Genomic DNA, 17287 nt, shown 5'->3' with positions numbered 1-17287 from the left:
CATTTTATCGATATCGATAAGAAACGCAAGCGTGTAGCGTACTACACTATTTAAATTGCTTATGTTGTAACGCAAATTACAGTATGCCTCGGTTACTGAAATCCTGTACGCTGACGACGTCTGTCTTATGGCTGATAGCATTATGGAGGTCCTGCAGAGTTATTTGGACAATTTGGATGATTCATGTCGCAAGTTTGGCCTAGTAATCAGTGCATCGAAAACCCAGATTGTCAAACAACCTGCTAGAGGGAAATCTGCGAGCGATGCATCTGCTTATTTAAGGGGCAATGCACTGGACGAAGTGGGTACATTCCGATACCTAGGGACTCTGTTGCGGAGTGACAATCGTCTCGAGTCCGAAGTCTCCTCTAGGATTGCTAAAGCTGCTGCGGCCTTTGGTGGACTGAACCAGCGAGTTTGGAAATCGCACGATCTTATCCTTCACACAAAGCTCGCCGTCTATAGAACAATTATCATGCCTGTGCTGCTCTATGCCTCGGAGACATGGTGTTTGTACAAAGGGGACATTAAACGTCTAGACACATTTCATCTACGATGTCTCCGGGCAATATTACGGTTGAAGTGGCAGGATCGTGTTCCAAACTCGGAGGTTCTACGTCGAGCAGGCATGCCGGGTATGGAGTGTCTGCTCATAAAAGGTCAAATGCGTTGGTGTGGGCACCTTGTGCGTATGGCGCCATCAAGACTGCCAAAAAAAGTATTTTACTCTGAGCTAGCCTCAGGTAAACGTAAGGCTGGCGGGCAATACCTACGCTACAAGGATGTCGTAAAACGCCATCTGTTGGCCACCGGCATATCTTGCGAGTCGTGGGAGGAGTTTGCGACTCGGAGATCGGACTGGCGAGCTGCTGTCAGTACGGGTCTTGACAACTTTGAACGCACCCGGCTTGAAGATCTTGACGCCAAACGTCAGCTCCGAAAAACTCGGCCCAAGCCCTCCTACAACTATACATACAACTCATCTGGACAGCTCTACTGTGCTCCGTGCAGCCGAACTTTCAAAACTAAATTTGGATTTGCAAGTCACGCTCGCGCCCATGCGCGTAATAGTTAATAAATAATATTTAAAAACAATATTAATAAAAATAAAAATAACTTGTCAGGATGTCGCCGTCGACGGATACGTCTGGGAGGACATCATCATCATCATCATCATCTTTGACAGTTCTTTGTCGTACATTTTGGTAATGATTTGCGAAACAAAGGGATTCCACTCGCCATGGAAGTATCCCGTCTCTTAAAACGTAGTGATTATATGCTCTTTGCCGATTACATCCAGAATCATAGACATACAATAGAATGAAGCCGAGAATACCCGGAAGGAGGAGTGTCGCCCCACTGCTATAGGATACGAACATTTTTACAAGACCGTCGTGTATGATCGTTTGATAGTGCGAATACTGCTTAATAAAATCGAACACTATATAAAGCGCCAATTAAATCCACACTTCCCGATATCGGGTCCAAAATCAGTCCCGATTTCATTCCGCTTCACGTCGTCCGACAAAATCGAATCTCATCCACGAATTGTCATTTCCCGTTCTCTGCAATAATGTACTAGTACACAACTCCTTTTAGGCTTAGCTTAGAGCATACACGACCTTATTTGATCAGATTGGCGAAAAATTGTCCCGTCTGGACTGGCCTTAAAAGTGTTTAGCTGTGGTGTGCGATGCGCTGTACACGCGCTGGCAACATTTATACAATATTTCCGGTAGTTTCCTGACGAATGGAATCAGTGTTGCCAGGCGTACGATAATTATCGTACACGTACAAAAATTTGGGCTCCGGTACATGTACGTTCCAAAGAGCATTATCGTACGCAAAAGTACGATAATTTCAGCCTTTGGACGATGCCACCCAAAGTCTAGTTTTTCAAGCAAAATATGACACTTTCCTTGAGAAATAGGCTACAATGTGCAACTTTTGGGTGTTCGGCTCGTTGGTTTACGTCAAAAATGACGAAATTTTCTGTAAACCGTTTGGATACTTATCAAAAAAATACACAAATATTAAGGCGATTTTTACGCAAATTAGACGAAAATTGCGTTTTCTTTGTTTATACATTCGACATTAAAGTGCCAATTACACACTTTATCAGGCCTGATATGAGACCCGATTTCGGGCCCTAGAAATAATATTTTTTCCGTTTCACCAAACATTAGCACATCGTTTACAATATTTGAAATGTAAAAAAATGGTTCATATACAAAAATATCAAACATTGAACATTTTCGGCAAATAGAGACAAAATATTTTTGGGAGTAGTGCCTTTTTAATAGGCGTATGATAATTTTTTCATCGGTTTCAATTTTGCTCCGCTCACGCCGGCAGCACTGAATCGAATGGAATGGAATTTTTACAAGCTACGCAGAACTGAAGTATACATATACAGTAAATGAAATATACAGTTTTTATACATATAGGTAAGTCAATGCCATTATGCCAACACAGTAAACACAGTAACGCTGACGAACGCCGGACGCGGACGCCAATAAATTGCTCCGATTGTGTTTCGTTATTAGTTACTTAAGTACTTTAGTCCCAAAATATTTTAATTGGTTCTAAAATAATTATTTAATCGATATAACCATGCAAACGAGAACGAGAATTGCAACGGGTGAGGTAACTACTTTCCCATTTCCAGGATTTGAGAAGCCGGGATGTGATTACGAGAATATTAGAGCAAAGTTTTACACGAAAGCATCCGCACAGCCTGCAGCTAACGAAGACAAGCCCATAACAGTCTTCGGAACTGTGCAGTTGTATGAAAAGTGCCTCCCGGAACAAGATTTGGTCTTCTTCATCCAAGTATTCCATAAATATCGTAATATAAGAAAGGCTTTGATGGAAGTTGATGCCACTGCCTCTCCAATTATTAGAAATAAATGCGCTTTGTATGGCATCACTGATACAATCGGTACCGCAGAAGATATGACGCTATCCAGGATTATCCGAGCATTCCCTGTGCATACTGCTAAAGTGATTTTGAAAGAACAGTTCCAGGGAATTTTGCCATATTCGTCTTTCTTCCAACAAGACCTTCCATTGTTAATGCAGCACAACATTTTCTCCGGCTTACTTCCCCGTTTTGATTTCCCTGAGTTGAGACAAGTATCAGAAGTTTTAAACATGGAAATATCTGTAAAACTCGCACGTCCCGCAGAAAAGCAGGACTTCATGAAGAAAAGTGTTAATGATTTTATTAAATATTCGAGGAAACATGTAGAAGCCTATTTATTTAGCAGATTAGACGATGAAAATTCGAAGATGAAAATATTGATTGAGGCGGGGATTGTAGAGTTCAAGGCGAATGAGTTGGAACTCACAGCTGCAACTGTTGCCCTTGTAAATAAACTTAAATATATAGAAGCTGTCTATTCTTTAAAATATTCAGAAGCTCTGGACAAACTGAAAGGTAAATAAAGATCTTTTGCAGGGGTTGCCGGGGTGAATCCACTTTTTATATTACTTGTTGCCACGGTTATAAATAAATTAAAAATAAAATAATATAAAATAAATAAATTGATTTTATTTCAGGCAAGCACCCATATAAAATAACGTGATACACATAGAATTTACAATGTAAAATGACACAAAAGTGTAAAAAAATAAAATAACTGTAAAACAATAATATTTTTTTAAATTACAATTAAAAATAAAATAACTACTTTCGGTTCGCATCTTGATGCAGAGACAGCCAAAACCTACAGATTGGACTGTGCAAATCCTCAGTAATCGTGGCTAGGATACAGTTCTCAGAGCTGCGCAGCCTATTCCAAAATTAGAATTACGGCAAAAAATATCGCACCCGTGGCGGATATATGTAGTATGCCAAAAAATCACAAATAATTCGTAGCATAACTATCTGCGAGGATATTACCGTATTTGTTGTGGTTCTTGAGATATTTTGTTCCGGCTCCATACATTTTTTTTGAAAAAATATCATAACTACCATTTTCAACTCAAATCGTGTGAAACTTATAACTTAGCATAAACACACTGAGCAAAACCCATTTCAATCAAAAAAATCTTAAAATGTTGAATTTGGGTTTTGTGCTTTTTCCATAGAAACAATTAATGATTTAAAAAAAAACCGCACCCGTGGCGGATATATGTAGTATGCCAAAAAATCACAAATAATTCGTAGTATAACCACCTGCGAGGATATTACGGTTTGTTTTGCGGTTCTTGAGTAATGATGATTTCTTGTTCCTGCTCCATACATTTATTTTGAAAAAAAATCGTAACTCCACAATTTTCATTCCAAATCGTCTAAAATTCATAGGTTACCATAACAATGCTGGGCAAAACCTATTTTAATCAAAAAAACGTAAAAATAACAACTTCGGTTTCTATGTCAATGAAAGCCGAATTTCAGCCCACAGTGCGACGGCAGCTTTCTCGCGCAGAGGATTGCTGTCGCAATACAGCGCGGGAACGCTGCCTGCGTGATGGGCACCTTGCCGAGGGGCCTAGGCTTAGAAGGTAGTTTTTAGGGATTTTTTAGTTAGGTTTAGTTTTAATTGTCTTATCATATTTTCTACTCACTATTTTCTTTATTTGTATAACAATTTTTATCAACGAAACGAAACCTAGTACAGTCGCCGTCAGATATATCGGAGCGACCAATGTGCTTATAAATATCTGAACATGCCATTGTCAAGAGAGTGCGTGTTCAGATATTTTTGAGGATCTCGGCCGCTCCGATATATCTGATGGCGGCTGTACCAGACATAGCTATGTGTTACCTATGTAAATGTTAAACCTAATGTAGGTATGGGGGAGGCTTTTTGGCGCGGGTTCTTGACATACAGCCTCTACCACAAACAGCCATTAAGATGCAGGCCGCACCAATCTACAAGGTTTTCCCAAAAAATCCAAATATATTCCAATTAATCCAGCTTTGATGATTCATTTGAAGACAAGTAACATTTCCTGAAAGTTTAATCTAATTTGAACCTTAAAACGGAATGCTAAAGTTGAAATTCTAATGGCGCGATAAATCGTACTATGCCTGGAAAAGGGTTAAGTACCTTGTATGACTCTAGAAAATTATATTCATTTTTAGTTTTTCATTCTTTTATTTCAAATTATGTTTTGTCTTTTATAAAATTACAGTTTAAATTCATATTTTTATTTTGTGTAATATTCGTTATAGATTTCCGACTGATCCGCTTCTCCGATCCGCGCTTCGACGGAAAGTTTCAGCTAGTTTCAGGGCTATTGATATGTTGCTAACAGAATTTTAACGTCACATTTTGTAAATAGACTCAGAAAATTATTCGTATTATTTTGTGCACATTTGTAAAATAAAAAATTAACATTTATTTATTTAAACTTTATTTCACAAAGAACAGAAATGCAAATTCCCTTAAAAAAACGCATTTAATTTTTTTTATCGTAATATACCTTATAGAAATCGTCGTTAACTTAGTGGATACGTACTTTATTACGTCAAATTAAGTTTCGTATAATGTTTAAATCAGAATTTATTCATGACTCACATGTGAGTCACTGGCCCTGCGGAACTGTTATATGACCCATATGCTGAGTCGCTGGCCCTGAATGGGTTAATACGTTAGTTGTATTAAGCATTTCATACAGATTACAATGGTTCGTTACACCATACAATTTAAATGAATATCTCAATAAATTCTAAATTAAAAATCCATTTCGAGCCATATAACTTGTACGAAATGTTAAGACGCTATCCGCAGTTAGTTATAATTTTTACCTTATGCGTTGCGATCGCTTTACTTACCATGCACTTCGCACGGTTCCAATAAATAAAAGATGTAATTATCAAGTTGGATTTATTGTTTAGATTATTATATAGTAAAGAGCGGGTAGTCCAGCAACGAGGCGTGTCCGCTGACGCGGCAGTAGTACTCCGCCAGCGCGATGTAGGAGAGCGTGAGCGCGACCACCGCCGCCGCCGGCGCCGGCGCGCGCGTCCACAGCACGCCGCCCGCCACCAGCAGCCCAAAGTACGTCATGTATCTGGAAAAGTTGTACAATGTTGGCTAATTAGGAACACAATACAATACAATATAAATCCTCTTTATTGCACAACCTCAGAATAAATGTACATGGAAACACATGTAATACATGAAGATAGAGTTAAACAACAGGCGGCCTTATCGCTACAGAGCGATCTCTTCCTGACAACCTTTAGGTACTTTAGGTATTGGAGAAATGAAACTTTTAATTACACGTACAGATAAAAACATTATTTCTTGCTCCATTGTATACATTGACATCATTTTGCAAAATTTATATTATTTTCTACTTTTGTACAAATGTTCCCTGTTTTTTCAATGTTTGTAAGATCTTCATATTACTGTGTTCTATACAAATAAATTATTTCAATTATTTGAATCTTCTTCAATATGGCGCAGCCTGTAACTCTGACGGAGAGGACAGACTTGATGTCAAAACAACTTTCGTTCAATAGATGGCGCTGGATATTGAAGGAACGCGACGTTGAAAGCGTGCATAAACTGTAGGGGGAGCCGTCAGATTTTTGGCGCGAGGTGTAAATGTGAAGTTTATGCTTCCTACATGGAAGCATAAACTTCACATTTGCACATCACCCATAAGATGTCAGAACCTTGTTTATGTTTCCGATTCCGGCCACAAGATGGCAGACCCTCCAACGCGCACGGTCCCGATAGACAATGTTAGTCGTTTTATTCGTCCATGGTTCAAATGGAAGATTTTGAAGTTATTTATTAATGTTATTATGGAAGATGGCGTGATTAAGATGGGAAGATATACTCGTATATTTTGATAGTGAAATGGCAAATACAGAATAATAATAAACAAAGACCTAATAAGATTTGTTAATACACATAATTTAATTGACTACTTGTAGGTAGTATACATGACTGCTTCCAAATAAATTGATATACATATACAAATATTGCAAAGTGATTTAGTACCCATTGATGTTTGTGTGGTACAGTCAACCAATTTGAATCCTAGGCCACTATAGAACCTTGTCGCTTTAACTACTCTATACATGACATGCATCACTCAATAAGCACTGTCGTAGAAGTCATTGTGACATGGTTCTATAGTGGCCTAGGAATCAAATTGGTTGACCATACCTATCGATATACTGCGATGGAAAAAAACCCACCACCAAAAAATAAACAGTTGATTTACCAACACAGTTCATCCGTTATCAACGTTTCACATCTTCACTTTTTCTGAAAATAAAAACGAAATATGCAAACAAATCAAAATAAAACACTAACTTTTTACAACAGTCTGGAAGAAGAAAATTAAAATAACAGACAATAAGTCTTATCATACGGTTGTATCTAAAACAAAGTTAATTTGAGATAGAGGTGGATTGTCAAAGAAAATTTTGTAGCCACAGTAAATTTACTGCCATCCTTCGATATACACCGTGTTTTTATTGAATTCCGTTAACTTCGGGGTGTTGGTAAGTACGTTGAAGGAAACTACATGACATAGTTAATTTTCCAAAAAAAAAATTTTTTAAATATTTTTTTAACATTTTTTTGATATAAAAAGTAATTAAATGTTGTATATAGCGTTGTTGTTGCACGGGCCATTACATTTATTCCAATCAAACAATTGAAAACTGTGACATGTCAATGTCATTTCGAACATCGATCGTCCGAGATAGTACTTACGTTTAGTAGCAAATGTATTAACCAGTACTAAACACTAATCAATATGTGAACGGGCCCTAAGGTAAGTGTACACACTCGTAAGAGCTTTATAAGATAAAAATTAAATATTGATTATCTCCGAAATGGAGTTCATTAGAATACCGGTGTCTTTGAGAAAGTTACTTAATTTAAGCTCAGGAATGCACCCTTGAAATTAACGCAAATCAAAAAAAACACGGTGAATAATTATAACTTTTAGAACGCCATTTGACTTTGATCGTTATTCTTTCACTGATATGTGTTAAATTTGTTAAATATCAAAAAGTGGCGCCATCTAATAGATCAAAGGCCAAAGGTATGGCTGCATCGTTTTGAGCGATAGCGCCACAACCTTTATCGGATGCCCGGTAAGATGGCGCCACTTTTTAATATTTAACAAATTTAACACATATCAGTGAAAGAAAAGGATCAAAGTCAAATGGCGTTCTAAAAGTTTTAATCATGTGTCGAAGGATGGCAGTAAATTTACTGTGGCTACAAAATTTTCTTTGACAATTTACCTCTATTTCAAACTCTCTTTGGTATACATAAAACAAGGAAATTCCTCCTGTATTCCCCATATCCTGCGTCCCGATGGGACGACCTGGAATATATTCGATATACCTTATTACTGTGCTGAATAAAAATCTTAACAGCGCGATGTAGCCTATCAAACAGCGTCATCTACCGTTATATGTGACGTTATCTATGAAAAGGGATCTTATTGTCGATGGCGGTTACGCCGCACTGCGTAGCGCGGCGTTGTTTATAATATGGGAGCATCGTTGATAATGGCGTAAGCGCCACCGACAATGTCCCTTTTCATAGATAACGTCACATATTAGGCAACTACAAAACTAAACTAGCGAGGATGAATGTGGATGTATTTGGCCCTTATTGTCTAGGTGAAGTATCGGGTGTAACATTTAATTGTAATTTTATTTATAGGTAGTTGTTGGATTTTATTTCTCTCTTTGATGCAAAATACACATTCTTGGTTTATGTAAACAAGCTTGTAATTTTTATATAAAAAAATGGTGATGCATTTTTAACTGACTATCTAATAACTACTAAAACCTGGGTGGTCATTTTAAACCATATTCAAGATAACCTAGTAGGTCAATTTGCCCATAATTAAACAAACCTAGTGGGACCATTTTGGCCATACTCTAGCTGACCTGGTGGATCAATATAACCCCTAGTTAAGCTAACCAAGTGGGTCAATTTCACCCGCAGTTATGCTTAGATGTTGGGTCTATATCCCCCATAGTTATCTCACCTGGTGGTGGTCATCTGATCCATCTCCTCGTCCTCGCGGTCCCGGACGCACATGTCGCCCTTCTTCGAGTACCCTTTTGCGCACTTCCGACACATGTCCGGACTGTCGCCGTAGCAGCCCTGCGAAACAACGGGAAAATATGGTCACAGCATAAATAATAGTACTCCCGTACAGAAAGGAAACTTCCTACAAAACCGAAGTTTGACAGCGATTCAGGGACGAATCATGTTGTCCCTTTCTAATGTATGGAACTATCCCTTTCGGCTATTTAGGGTTTTTTTTTTTTTTTTTAAAGGTTAGCAAGTGTCATGTGAAGACACAGGGCCCTCGCTAGAGATACGGGCGACCCTGTGCCCGCGGTGACGTGTACGAGAGGTGGTTATGGTTTTTCGATTTCAGATTTGTCATCACCATCTAGGAGAACAGTGATGCTCGATTTAAAAAATCTGATTTAATTTTTGTGATTGTGCTTAAGGACATATGGTCCCCGCAGAGATACGGGCGGCCATATGTCCAGCAGAATTATTTGTAATTTTATTATAGTTATTGGTGTAAATGTTTTGGTTTTTCGGAATCTACTGTATAATGAATCTGATGAACTTATAATTTAAGCCATGAATTATAATTTAAGTCATGAATTTACTATTATGAGACAATTTGGTATTTATTATTACTATCGGTTTATTTTTATTTATCAAAACGCCTTTTATTGCTGTTATTTTAATCGTATGATATTCTACTTTCTATGTTAGATTTGGCTGACGCGAGACGGGGACAGATGTGATTTATTGCCGTGTGGTTGGTGTCATATTGGGTTTTGTATTTTAGGTTGTTATTGTGGCAGTTATAGCATTTTGGTATTATATTACGATTGGGGCAAGTTTTATAGGTGTGTGTCTGGTCGGCGCAATGGGAACATGGCTTTATGGTTGATCTGCAGTGGACGCGCGTATGTCCAAACTGCAGACAGCCGAGACACTGCTTAAACGGGGAGTGCTCCTCAGCGTGTATACGCTGATGTTCTAAATTGACCCTGCCCAGTGCCATAATGGCTCCCCATGTTGCAGGTGGGCACTTGAAGACCGCGTTGTAAAGGTTTCCGTTGCGGTTACTGGTGACGAAACACAGCTCGAGCTTTGAGTCATCGCTGAGGGTTTCTTTCACCGATGGGTTCTGAGAGGATATAATATCAACCAGTTCGTCCCTTAGGGTATCCTTGTATATCCCCTTCAGAATAACCATCGGCGAAAGTGTCCTAGCTGGCTCGGCCTTGATATTAGAGGTGGTCAGCCTATGGAGCGTCTCGTCACGCTGTTGTTCGTTTTCGAATTCGAGGCGAATTTTTGAGTTTGTGAGGGGTTTTACCTTTGTAGGAGCGAAATTTTTGTTTTTAAACGAGATTTTAGTGCGTAGAGTGCCTAGGGCCTCGGCTGATGTGGTTGCGGGTTCTACCGTCGCTACTAAGGCAGGATGGTTTTTGGATTTTTTAGACGCAGGCTTTCTCAGCTGTTCGCTGTAGGAAGGGCGACTATTTTCACCAGAACAGCCCGACTCTGTTCTGACGATATTATTCTTGACCAGTTCGCTAAGAGTCTTTTGCTCCTCGCGAATCTGGTCAAGTTGTTGTTGGACTGACTCGACGACGTCCCGAGCTCTGTCCTGCAGGCCGTCGTCGGGATCTGTTTGAGTCCCTTTTGACGACTGGTCTGTAGGGGTGGGTGTTGCATTCAGTATGGTTCTAATTTGCGCACGCATTTGTTTTGCGTAGCTCGCAAATATTGATGTAATATTTTTTGCCGCGGTCTTTATTTGTCGCTTATTTTCAACTGTGACGCTGCGATGATTATGTGTGGTTTCTAAGTTTTCCATGATTATTTGCGATTCTTGTTCCAGATCACCGGCGAGCTCTTCGATCAGCTCTAGCACCGGATGGATGTTACTGTCGCGCTGAGGCGACGGAGGACGTGCTGGCTGAGCATGAGCGCCCAGCGGTGAAGTGTAGAGCTGATCAAAGTCCTCCATGTTAAGATTGAGACTTTCTGTGCTCATCTTTGATATTTTATATTTTTAAATTTAAAATAACACTTTAAAACTAAAATTTACAATAATGACACTAAAAAATGAATTAAGATCTAGATTAAAGTTAATTAGAGACGTAAAAGCAAAATTTTGAAATTTGCAAATGAAAAGAAAATTTAATTACTTGGCAAGAAGACGTCGGCAAGTTTGCCCAAATACTGAAAAAGATAGCGCTAGCGAAGATCTATAAACGATCGAAGAAAAAACAAAATTTATGTGGACCAGAATTAGAATATGAAATTTTAAAGTTAAAAATTTTTGGGCCAAAAACGATATTTTGAAAATTTTGTGAGGGGGGGGGTAGCTAAAATTACAAAAACTAAGTAGAATAAGAAAGGGAAAATTGATTAGAGACGATAGACACTAAAAAGAGGAAGATCGGACAATTAGGGGAAAAGATATGAATTTTTAAAGATTGAAAGTTTTTGAAGATAGTCTGAAAAAGAGGAAAATGGAGATATCTCCGGAACCAGAAGAGTCCCGGAGGTCGGGATAGTATCAAATGAAAGAGCAAAATTAGGAGAGCATATATTCCGAAAATGGGGTAAATAGGGGTATGTTAGGGGTATTTGCGAAAGCTTGGCTATTTAGGGTTGTCAAAATTCATGTAATTATCTTATCTGTGGTAGTGCACGCAAAGGAACGTCAAGTTTTGCCAACCCTAATAATTGCTCGGAGAAATGCTGCCCGAGCGCTGTGTCCTCCCACTGATATGGCGTTATTTATAAACGTCTGTGACCCTACCACACACATATTATTGAAGTGAAACTTCTTTAGGCACGTTGAGAGTCAAATATCAAGGTCGCGTCACGGCAATACTGTCACGGCATAACTCGCATGCGAGTTTCGTTACATTGCGGTATTTGATCGGTCGGCTGAATTGGATGTAACCTCAATAGTCCGCAATGTAACTAAAATCGCGCGCCGTCTAAATGAGCCCTAATGATGAGGTTTGGATGATTTTGGATTCCGTACATGCGTTAGTAAAATTCTACGTTATTTCTAGTACTTAAAGTTCATAGTCTTTTGTTATTACTTTTAGTTTATCTAGAATTTATTTGATTTTGACAGATAGAAAGACTTTGATGTAGTAAACTTACCGTATTTAAGGTTAGTAAGGTCTACTGTCCCTAAAATGTTTATTTTATTTTATTTATTTTTTTATTTTACGTTACTCTTTAAATAACTATGCTGGCGACATCTATACAAATCATTAACAGCTGCCCCATTGACCCCAATCTCCCTTACCTTGCACGCGCGGTCGCACGCCATACATTTGTAGGAGCCCATGGAGTTGAGGCAGAATTCGTTCTTGGCGCAGATGTTAATGTCATTACATTCGTTGATGTCGTGGCAGCCGACGTCCGGTTCGAATGTAAATCCGGGTCTGAAATTCGTTGACATCATAATCAATTTTGTATTTTGTTGGTGCCAGTTGATTCCATTTGTGTCCCGGCCCCGCGGGAGTGCACTGCGACACACAATTTTTTAATAGGGAGAGCTAGCCACAGTAGTACAAAATAACAGCAGTGGGCTTATTTCCAAATTGGCGGGCTGTAGTGAGCTTATCGACACAGCAACACCTCCCAGTTGCCATTTTTACAGTTCTGCGAGATGCTCAGCATCATTGGCTCAGTCGCATCGAAATAATGCGTTTTTTATGTCCACATAAGTTTATTTTATACTTGAGTTTCTTCAGCTTTTATGAGAATTGATTTGTCTTGATTTTCCTACCGTGGGCAGTTATTTTAATTGAATATAATTTTTGACGCGTCTTTTTCACAAAAAAAGCTTTTAATTCTTAAAACTTCTCAAAACTTTTATTTGTTTAAGACATAGTATGTATAAGTTACTCTATGGTTTAGAATATGTGATAGTGCAGCTCTCTGGCGGCAGATCATTGCAGTAATATACTGCCTAGTAAGTCGGCTTACCGGCAATCAACGCAGTCCAATGGCGCTCCACCGCGGCAGCCACCGAGCACGTGTAGTTGCAGCGCTTACACTCTCGTTCTAACTTTTCTATAGCCTTGTACTACGAGACCCAGCCTTGTACTACGACACCCAGCTTTGTACTACGAGACTAACCCTAGTACTACGAGACCAAGGCTTGTACTATAAAACTGCCTAAACAGATAGCTTACCGGCAAGCTACGCAGTCCAGTGGCGCCCCGCCGCGGCAGCCGCCCGAACACGAGTAGTGGCAGCGCTTACACTCTGGTCCCGACTCTCCTGAAGCTTTGTAATGACCTGCAAAAAATCATTACAATTATTAATCGCTTGTCATAACAAAGAAAATAGGCCACGTTAAGGCCTGTACAGTCACAGTGACAGGTCCCGTTGACGAGCCCCCGGACACTCAACCGTGACGTGTCTGCCGTCCCCGCGCCCCCAACACTCACCCGTGACGCAGTCTTGGCACAGCTCGCCATTGTACCCCGCGTCACAGTGTCAGGTCCCGTTGTCTAGCCCCCGGTCACTCAACCGTGACGTGTCTGCCGTCCCCAACACTCACCCGTGACGCAGTCCTGGCACAACTCGCCCTTGTACCCCGCGTCACAGTGACACGTCCCGTTGCCGAGCCGCGTGCCGTCCCCGCGGCAGCGCCCGTGCCCCCCGCACACCGCGCCGCCCGCGTCGCGTGGGCACGGCTGGCAGGAGCGCCCGTAGTTGTGCTTCAGACAGCATACCTGGTAGGAAAAGTTATAAATAATCAAGCTAACATATATAAATCAATTATAAACATTAGTGGGAGACGTCACATAGATATGTGGAAAAAGAAGAGGTGAGTCACTATGGGTCAATAAGGTGAATTTGTTAACCTATAATTTTAATCATAAACATCAAATTTATGTGAAATTATGACATTTAAAATAAGAATAAGAATAAGAAACCATTTATTGCCACACAAAATACAATGTTTCACTTAAAAATAATAATAATAGGCATGCGCGGCAAAAGGAACGGACTCAGCGTACGCTGCGTCAGCCATTTTATTACAAATTGATTGCGCAGCGCTGATTTTCAGTCCGTCCCCTTCACTGAACCACATTGATATGACATGCGGGTTAATGGATTTTTTGTTTTATTACCAGAGATAGCTAGTGTATACAATTATAGTACGAAAAAAATAAAGAAATTTTTATTACAAGTGAAAATTTAATATTTGAAAATAACACTTGCACACTCTAGACTATCAAACACGATGCAGAGTTAACTTAGACAGACTCTAACTTGACTTCACAATACTGTTAGGACCTCCTTATTAGTGTTCAGTGCACATTCATACATTTGCCACTGAGTTAAGAAGTAAGTCATTATTCGAGCATGAATACTGGAATCCCGCAATATAGGACCGATATTTACGATAATTCAATACCGGAACTGAAGAAGGCCAATATAAATAAATAATGATAAATAAATATTATAGGGACATACTTTACACAAATTGACGGTAAGCCAAGATGGCTTGTGTTGTGAGCACTTAGACAATGATATAGAAAACATTCATGACTCAGGAACAAATATCTGTGCTCATCACACAAATAACTGCCCTTACCGGGATTCGAACCCATGACCATCAGCTTCATAGGCAGGGTCACTAACCACTAGGCCAGACCGGTCATCAAAAAATATCAAAATATAAGGATTCTGGTATAGTATTTTTTGTTTCACTGTACTACATTATTTATTTTGCTTCATCAGTGTTCTGATCGATTGTGCCTGATTTTACCTAATAATAATAAAACCTTGTTTATTTCCATAACTCAATTACAGTTGAATTCCTTTAAAGTAGTCAAGTATTGATGTTTGTTTGGGTAAAGTTGATTTTACCTTAAAAAAGATTTTTAAATGGTCATGTTCAATACCTGGTATTAATTCTGGAGTTCTTGTATTGAGGGGAATTGCGTCTTTCCTACCTCAAGTTTATCAATACATATGTACTGGAAGAACTCCGGAGGCTCCTCCTGCAGCAACCATTGTTCAATGTGGGATTGAGCCACACCAGCAGTCTCAAGGCACTTGCTCTTGTAGCGGGGCTCCTCGCATATCCCCTGCAAGATGTTTGTCAGGCGTTCTTGGCTCTGGGTCTCAAAGATTGGTGCTGTGCGATGTAGACCTAAAATGGAGCAGTTCACTTTGTACAATTTTGCCAGAGTCAAGGTTGTGGAATGCAGAAGTTCGGTTGCAGGTCTTGATCAACTCCTTGTAGAATTGTAGATGCTTGATTGGTTGAGAAAATCTAAACTTCTCAGTGTTAATCAGAGATGTCACAAATATTGCATTCTTCACATTTGCGAAAACTAATCCGAATGTCCAGGGTGCGAATGTCGAAATACGAATACGAATGTTATGGAATATGTAGTTGTTATTTTCATTCCCAATTAATAAAATCAGTTAGTACATAAATACCTTAGGACGGGATGTTATAAAGTGTTGAAAAATGCTGTCTACTGGTCAAAATGTCTTACTTGAAAACAGTTTGCGTGCACTGCCCATGCGCGAGTGGATGAGAGCAATCAGCACGGGCGTGACAGGACACAACGTGTGCACATTAACATTCGCAAATCATCCGCTTCATTTGATGGGAATGCGAATGTCGATGTGAATGTTTAAAATGATGACAATATTCATATATATGAATGCAAATGTGAGTCCCTACATCCCTAGTATAATACGGGAAAGACTGGCATATACCCCATTTCATTCATTATGGCAGGATTGCACTTGAGACGGTCACCAGACGTAAACAATACAATACAAGTAGTGACCTCCTGATGTCACTACTTCTTCTTAATGTGCTGTATTCTTTGTATTGTTTCTGTATTGAGGTGTGGAATAAATAGTATTTGTATTGTATTGTAGTGACAATAAAAGATACCAGGCAAACTTTTTTTTGGGTGTCATGTAACTATCCAGCCTTGATCCCTTTGTTATTATTTGACCACACGCCGGCTTTGAAGAGCAGAGCTCGTAAAGCAATTGTTAACATTATGGTTCTCTGTGTGCAGTTTCAAGTGGAATCCCACCATGGTAAATAAAATGGGGTATACAATAAGGCAAGAAGTTTGCCATTTATATATGTATGTCGCTCAGACATCATTGGAAAGGAATAGCTTGACGTCTTCTGTACTACTGTTTTTAAGTATGTGGAGTATGCATACAAACACAAGAGTTAAAAGGACGAGAGCTTGTAGACATCCTTCCCCACTTTGACTTTAAGATATAGAGTCTGTTTCTGAGAAAGATACTTGTAAATAATATATAAATATAGGTTATTATTCATTATTAAAACTCTGGACTTCAATGCGGGTTAACATACATAGAGTAAGAAAACAAATTAGAGCATGTTACCCTTTTCAAAGGATTCCGCGAAGACTTTACAAGAATTGCATGGGCCTGGTTCATCGTTTCTGGCCCGGAGCTCGTCGGTCGCTCTCACAACTTTGCTCGCAATAAACAGCGAAAACACGACCCGAAACAACTTAAAACACAGCGCCATGTCACCACGTGCACTCCTCGGACCTTTAATAGAAAAACACAAAACGAACACACTATATATGCTAACTTCTCTATGTTTAATTACTCACAGAAATATGGCATACAAAAAAGCTACTAATTATGATATTTAATGAGTGTTAACTCACTATTTCATATAATTGGCGCTGCGTTCGGCGTCTACTAATAGTAAAAGGCTTAAATAGTCATGGAATTGAGCACTTAGTTTCCTGTACATATAGTTAATATGATCAAAATAGCATAAAATCAATAATGTTAATTCAAAGTATTCAAACTACATTTTGACACAATTTTGACATCTCGTTTCATGACAGTTATGACAGCTTCGTTTAAGACATTAAAATACACGCCGAAATGGAGGCCATATTGTAAAAGAAGCAGTATTTGCTTTCAAAAACTGTATATTAAAATGGAATAGTTATAGTCTGCCAAGCCATTTCCGTCAGTAGAAAAAAGCGGCAAATTTCAAAAACGTAGGCGCGAAGAGTTATCGTCCCATAGAATATTTGAATGTAGTACCTTTTTCCACTGACAAACTTGTTTTACCGGCACATCTGGCAACCTGAGCCCTTCAAAAAACGTGCTGAGCGACCAAGACATGACCAAGATAAGTCTGCAACGACTTTGATAGCACACACAGTGCAAGTGTCATTTATACATCAAATTTCAGAGAAGTTTGACGTTTAAAATAACACTTGCTCTGC

The 17287-nt window shown here is 39.2% G+C and overlaps 2 protein-coding genes across 3 annotated transcripts; one reads left to right on the top strand and one right to left on the bottom strand.

Annotated features, from left to right (window-relative positions):
* Positions 1-2358: 2358 nt before the first annotated feature.
* On the top strand, positions 2359-3952 carry LOC133531431 (uncharacterized). Its single transcript, XM_061869645.1, has 2 exons — positions 2359-2447; positions 2669-3952. The coding sequence occupies exons 1-2, from the start codon at positions 2420-2422 to the stop codon at positions 3445-3447; spliced, it is 807 nt and encodes a 268-aa protein (XP_061725629.1). The 5' UTR covers positions 2359-2419; the 3' UTR covers positions 3448-3952.
* Positions 3953-5823: 1871 nt separating this feature from the next.
* Positions 5824-16875, bottom strand: LOC133531430 (cysteine-rich with EGF-like domain protein 2). Of its 2 annotated transcripts, XM_061869644.1 has the most exons (9): positions 16712-16875; positions 16419-16589; positions 14984-15183; positions 13579-13753; positions 13208-13313; positions 12313-12451; positions 8986-9104; positions 7192-7235; positions 5954-6024 (listed from the first exon to the last, which is right to left on the bottom strand). In XM_061869644.1, exons 2-8 carry the CDS (start codon positions 16564-16566, stop codon positions 7211-7213), a joined length of 912 nt encoding a protein of 303 aa, XP_061725628.1. In that variant the 5' UTR covers positions 16567-16589; positions 16712-16875; the 3' UTR covers positions 5954-6024; positions 7192-7210. The 2 variants fall into 2 exon arrangements, with proteins under 2 accessions (XP_061725627.1, XP_061725628.1); XM_061869643.1 differs by lacking the exon at positions 7192-7235 and having other exon boundaries at positions 5824-6024.
* Between the last annotated feature and the right edge of the window lie 412 nt (positions 16876-17287).

The sequence above is a fragment of the Cydia pomonella genome, chromosome 25 (assembly GCF_033807575.1).
Source record: "Cydia pomonella isolate Wapato2018A chromosome 25, ilCydPomo1, whole genome shotgun sequence".
NCBI classification, from domain to species: domain Eukaryota; kingdom Metazoa; phylum Arthropoda; class Insecta; order Lepidoptera; family Tortricidae; genus Cydia; species Cydia pomonella.
This window is presented reverse-complemented; position numbering and strand designations above follow the sequence as displayed.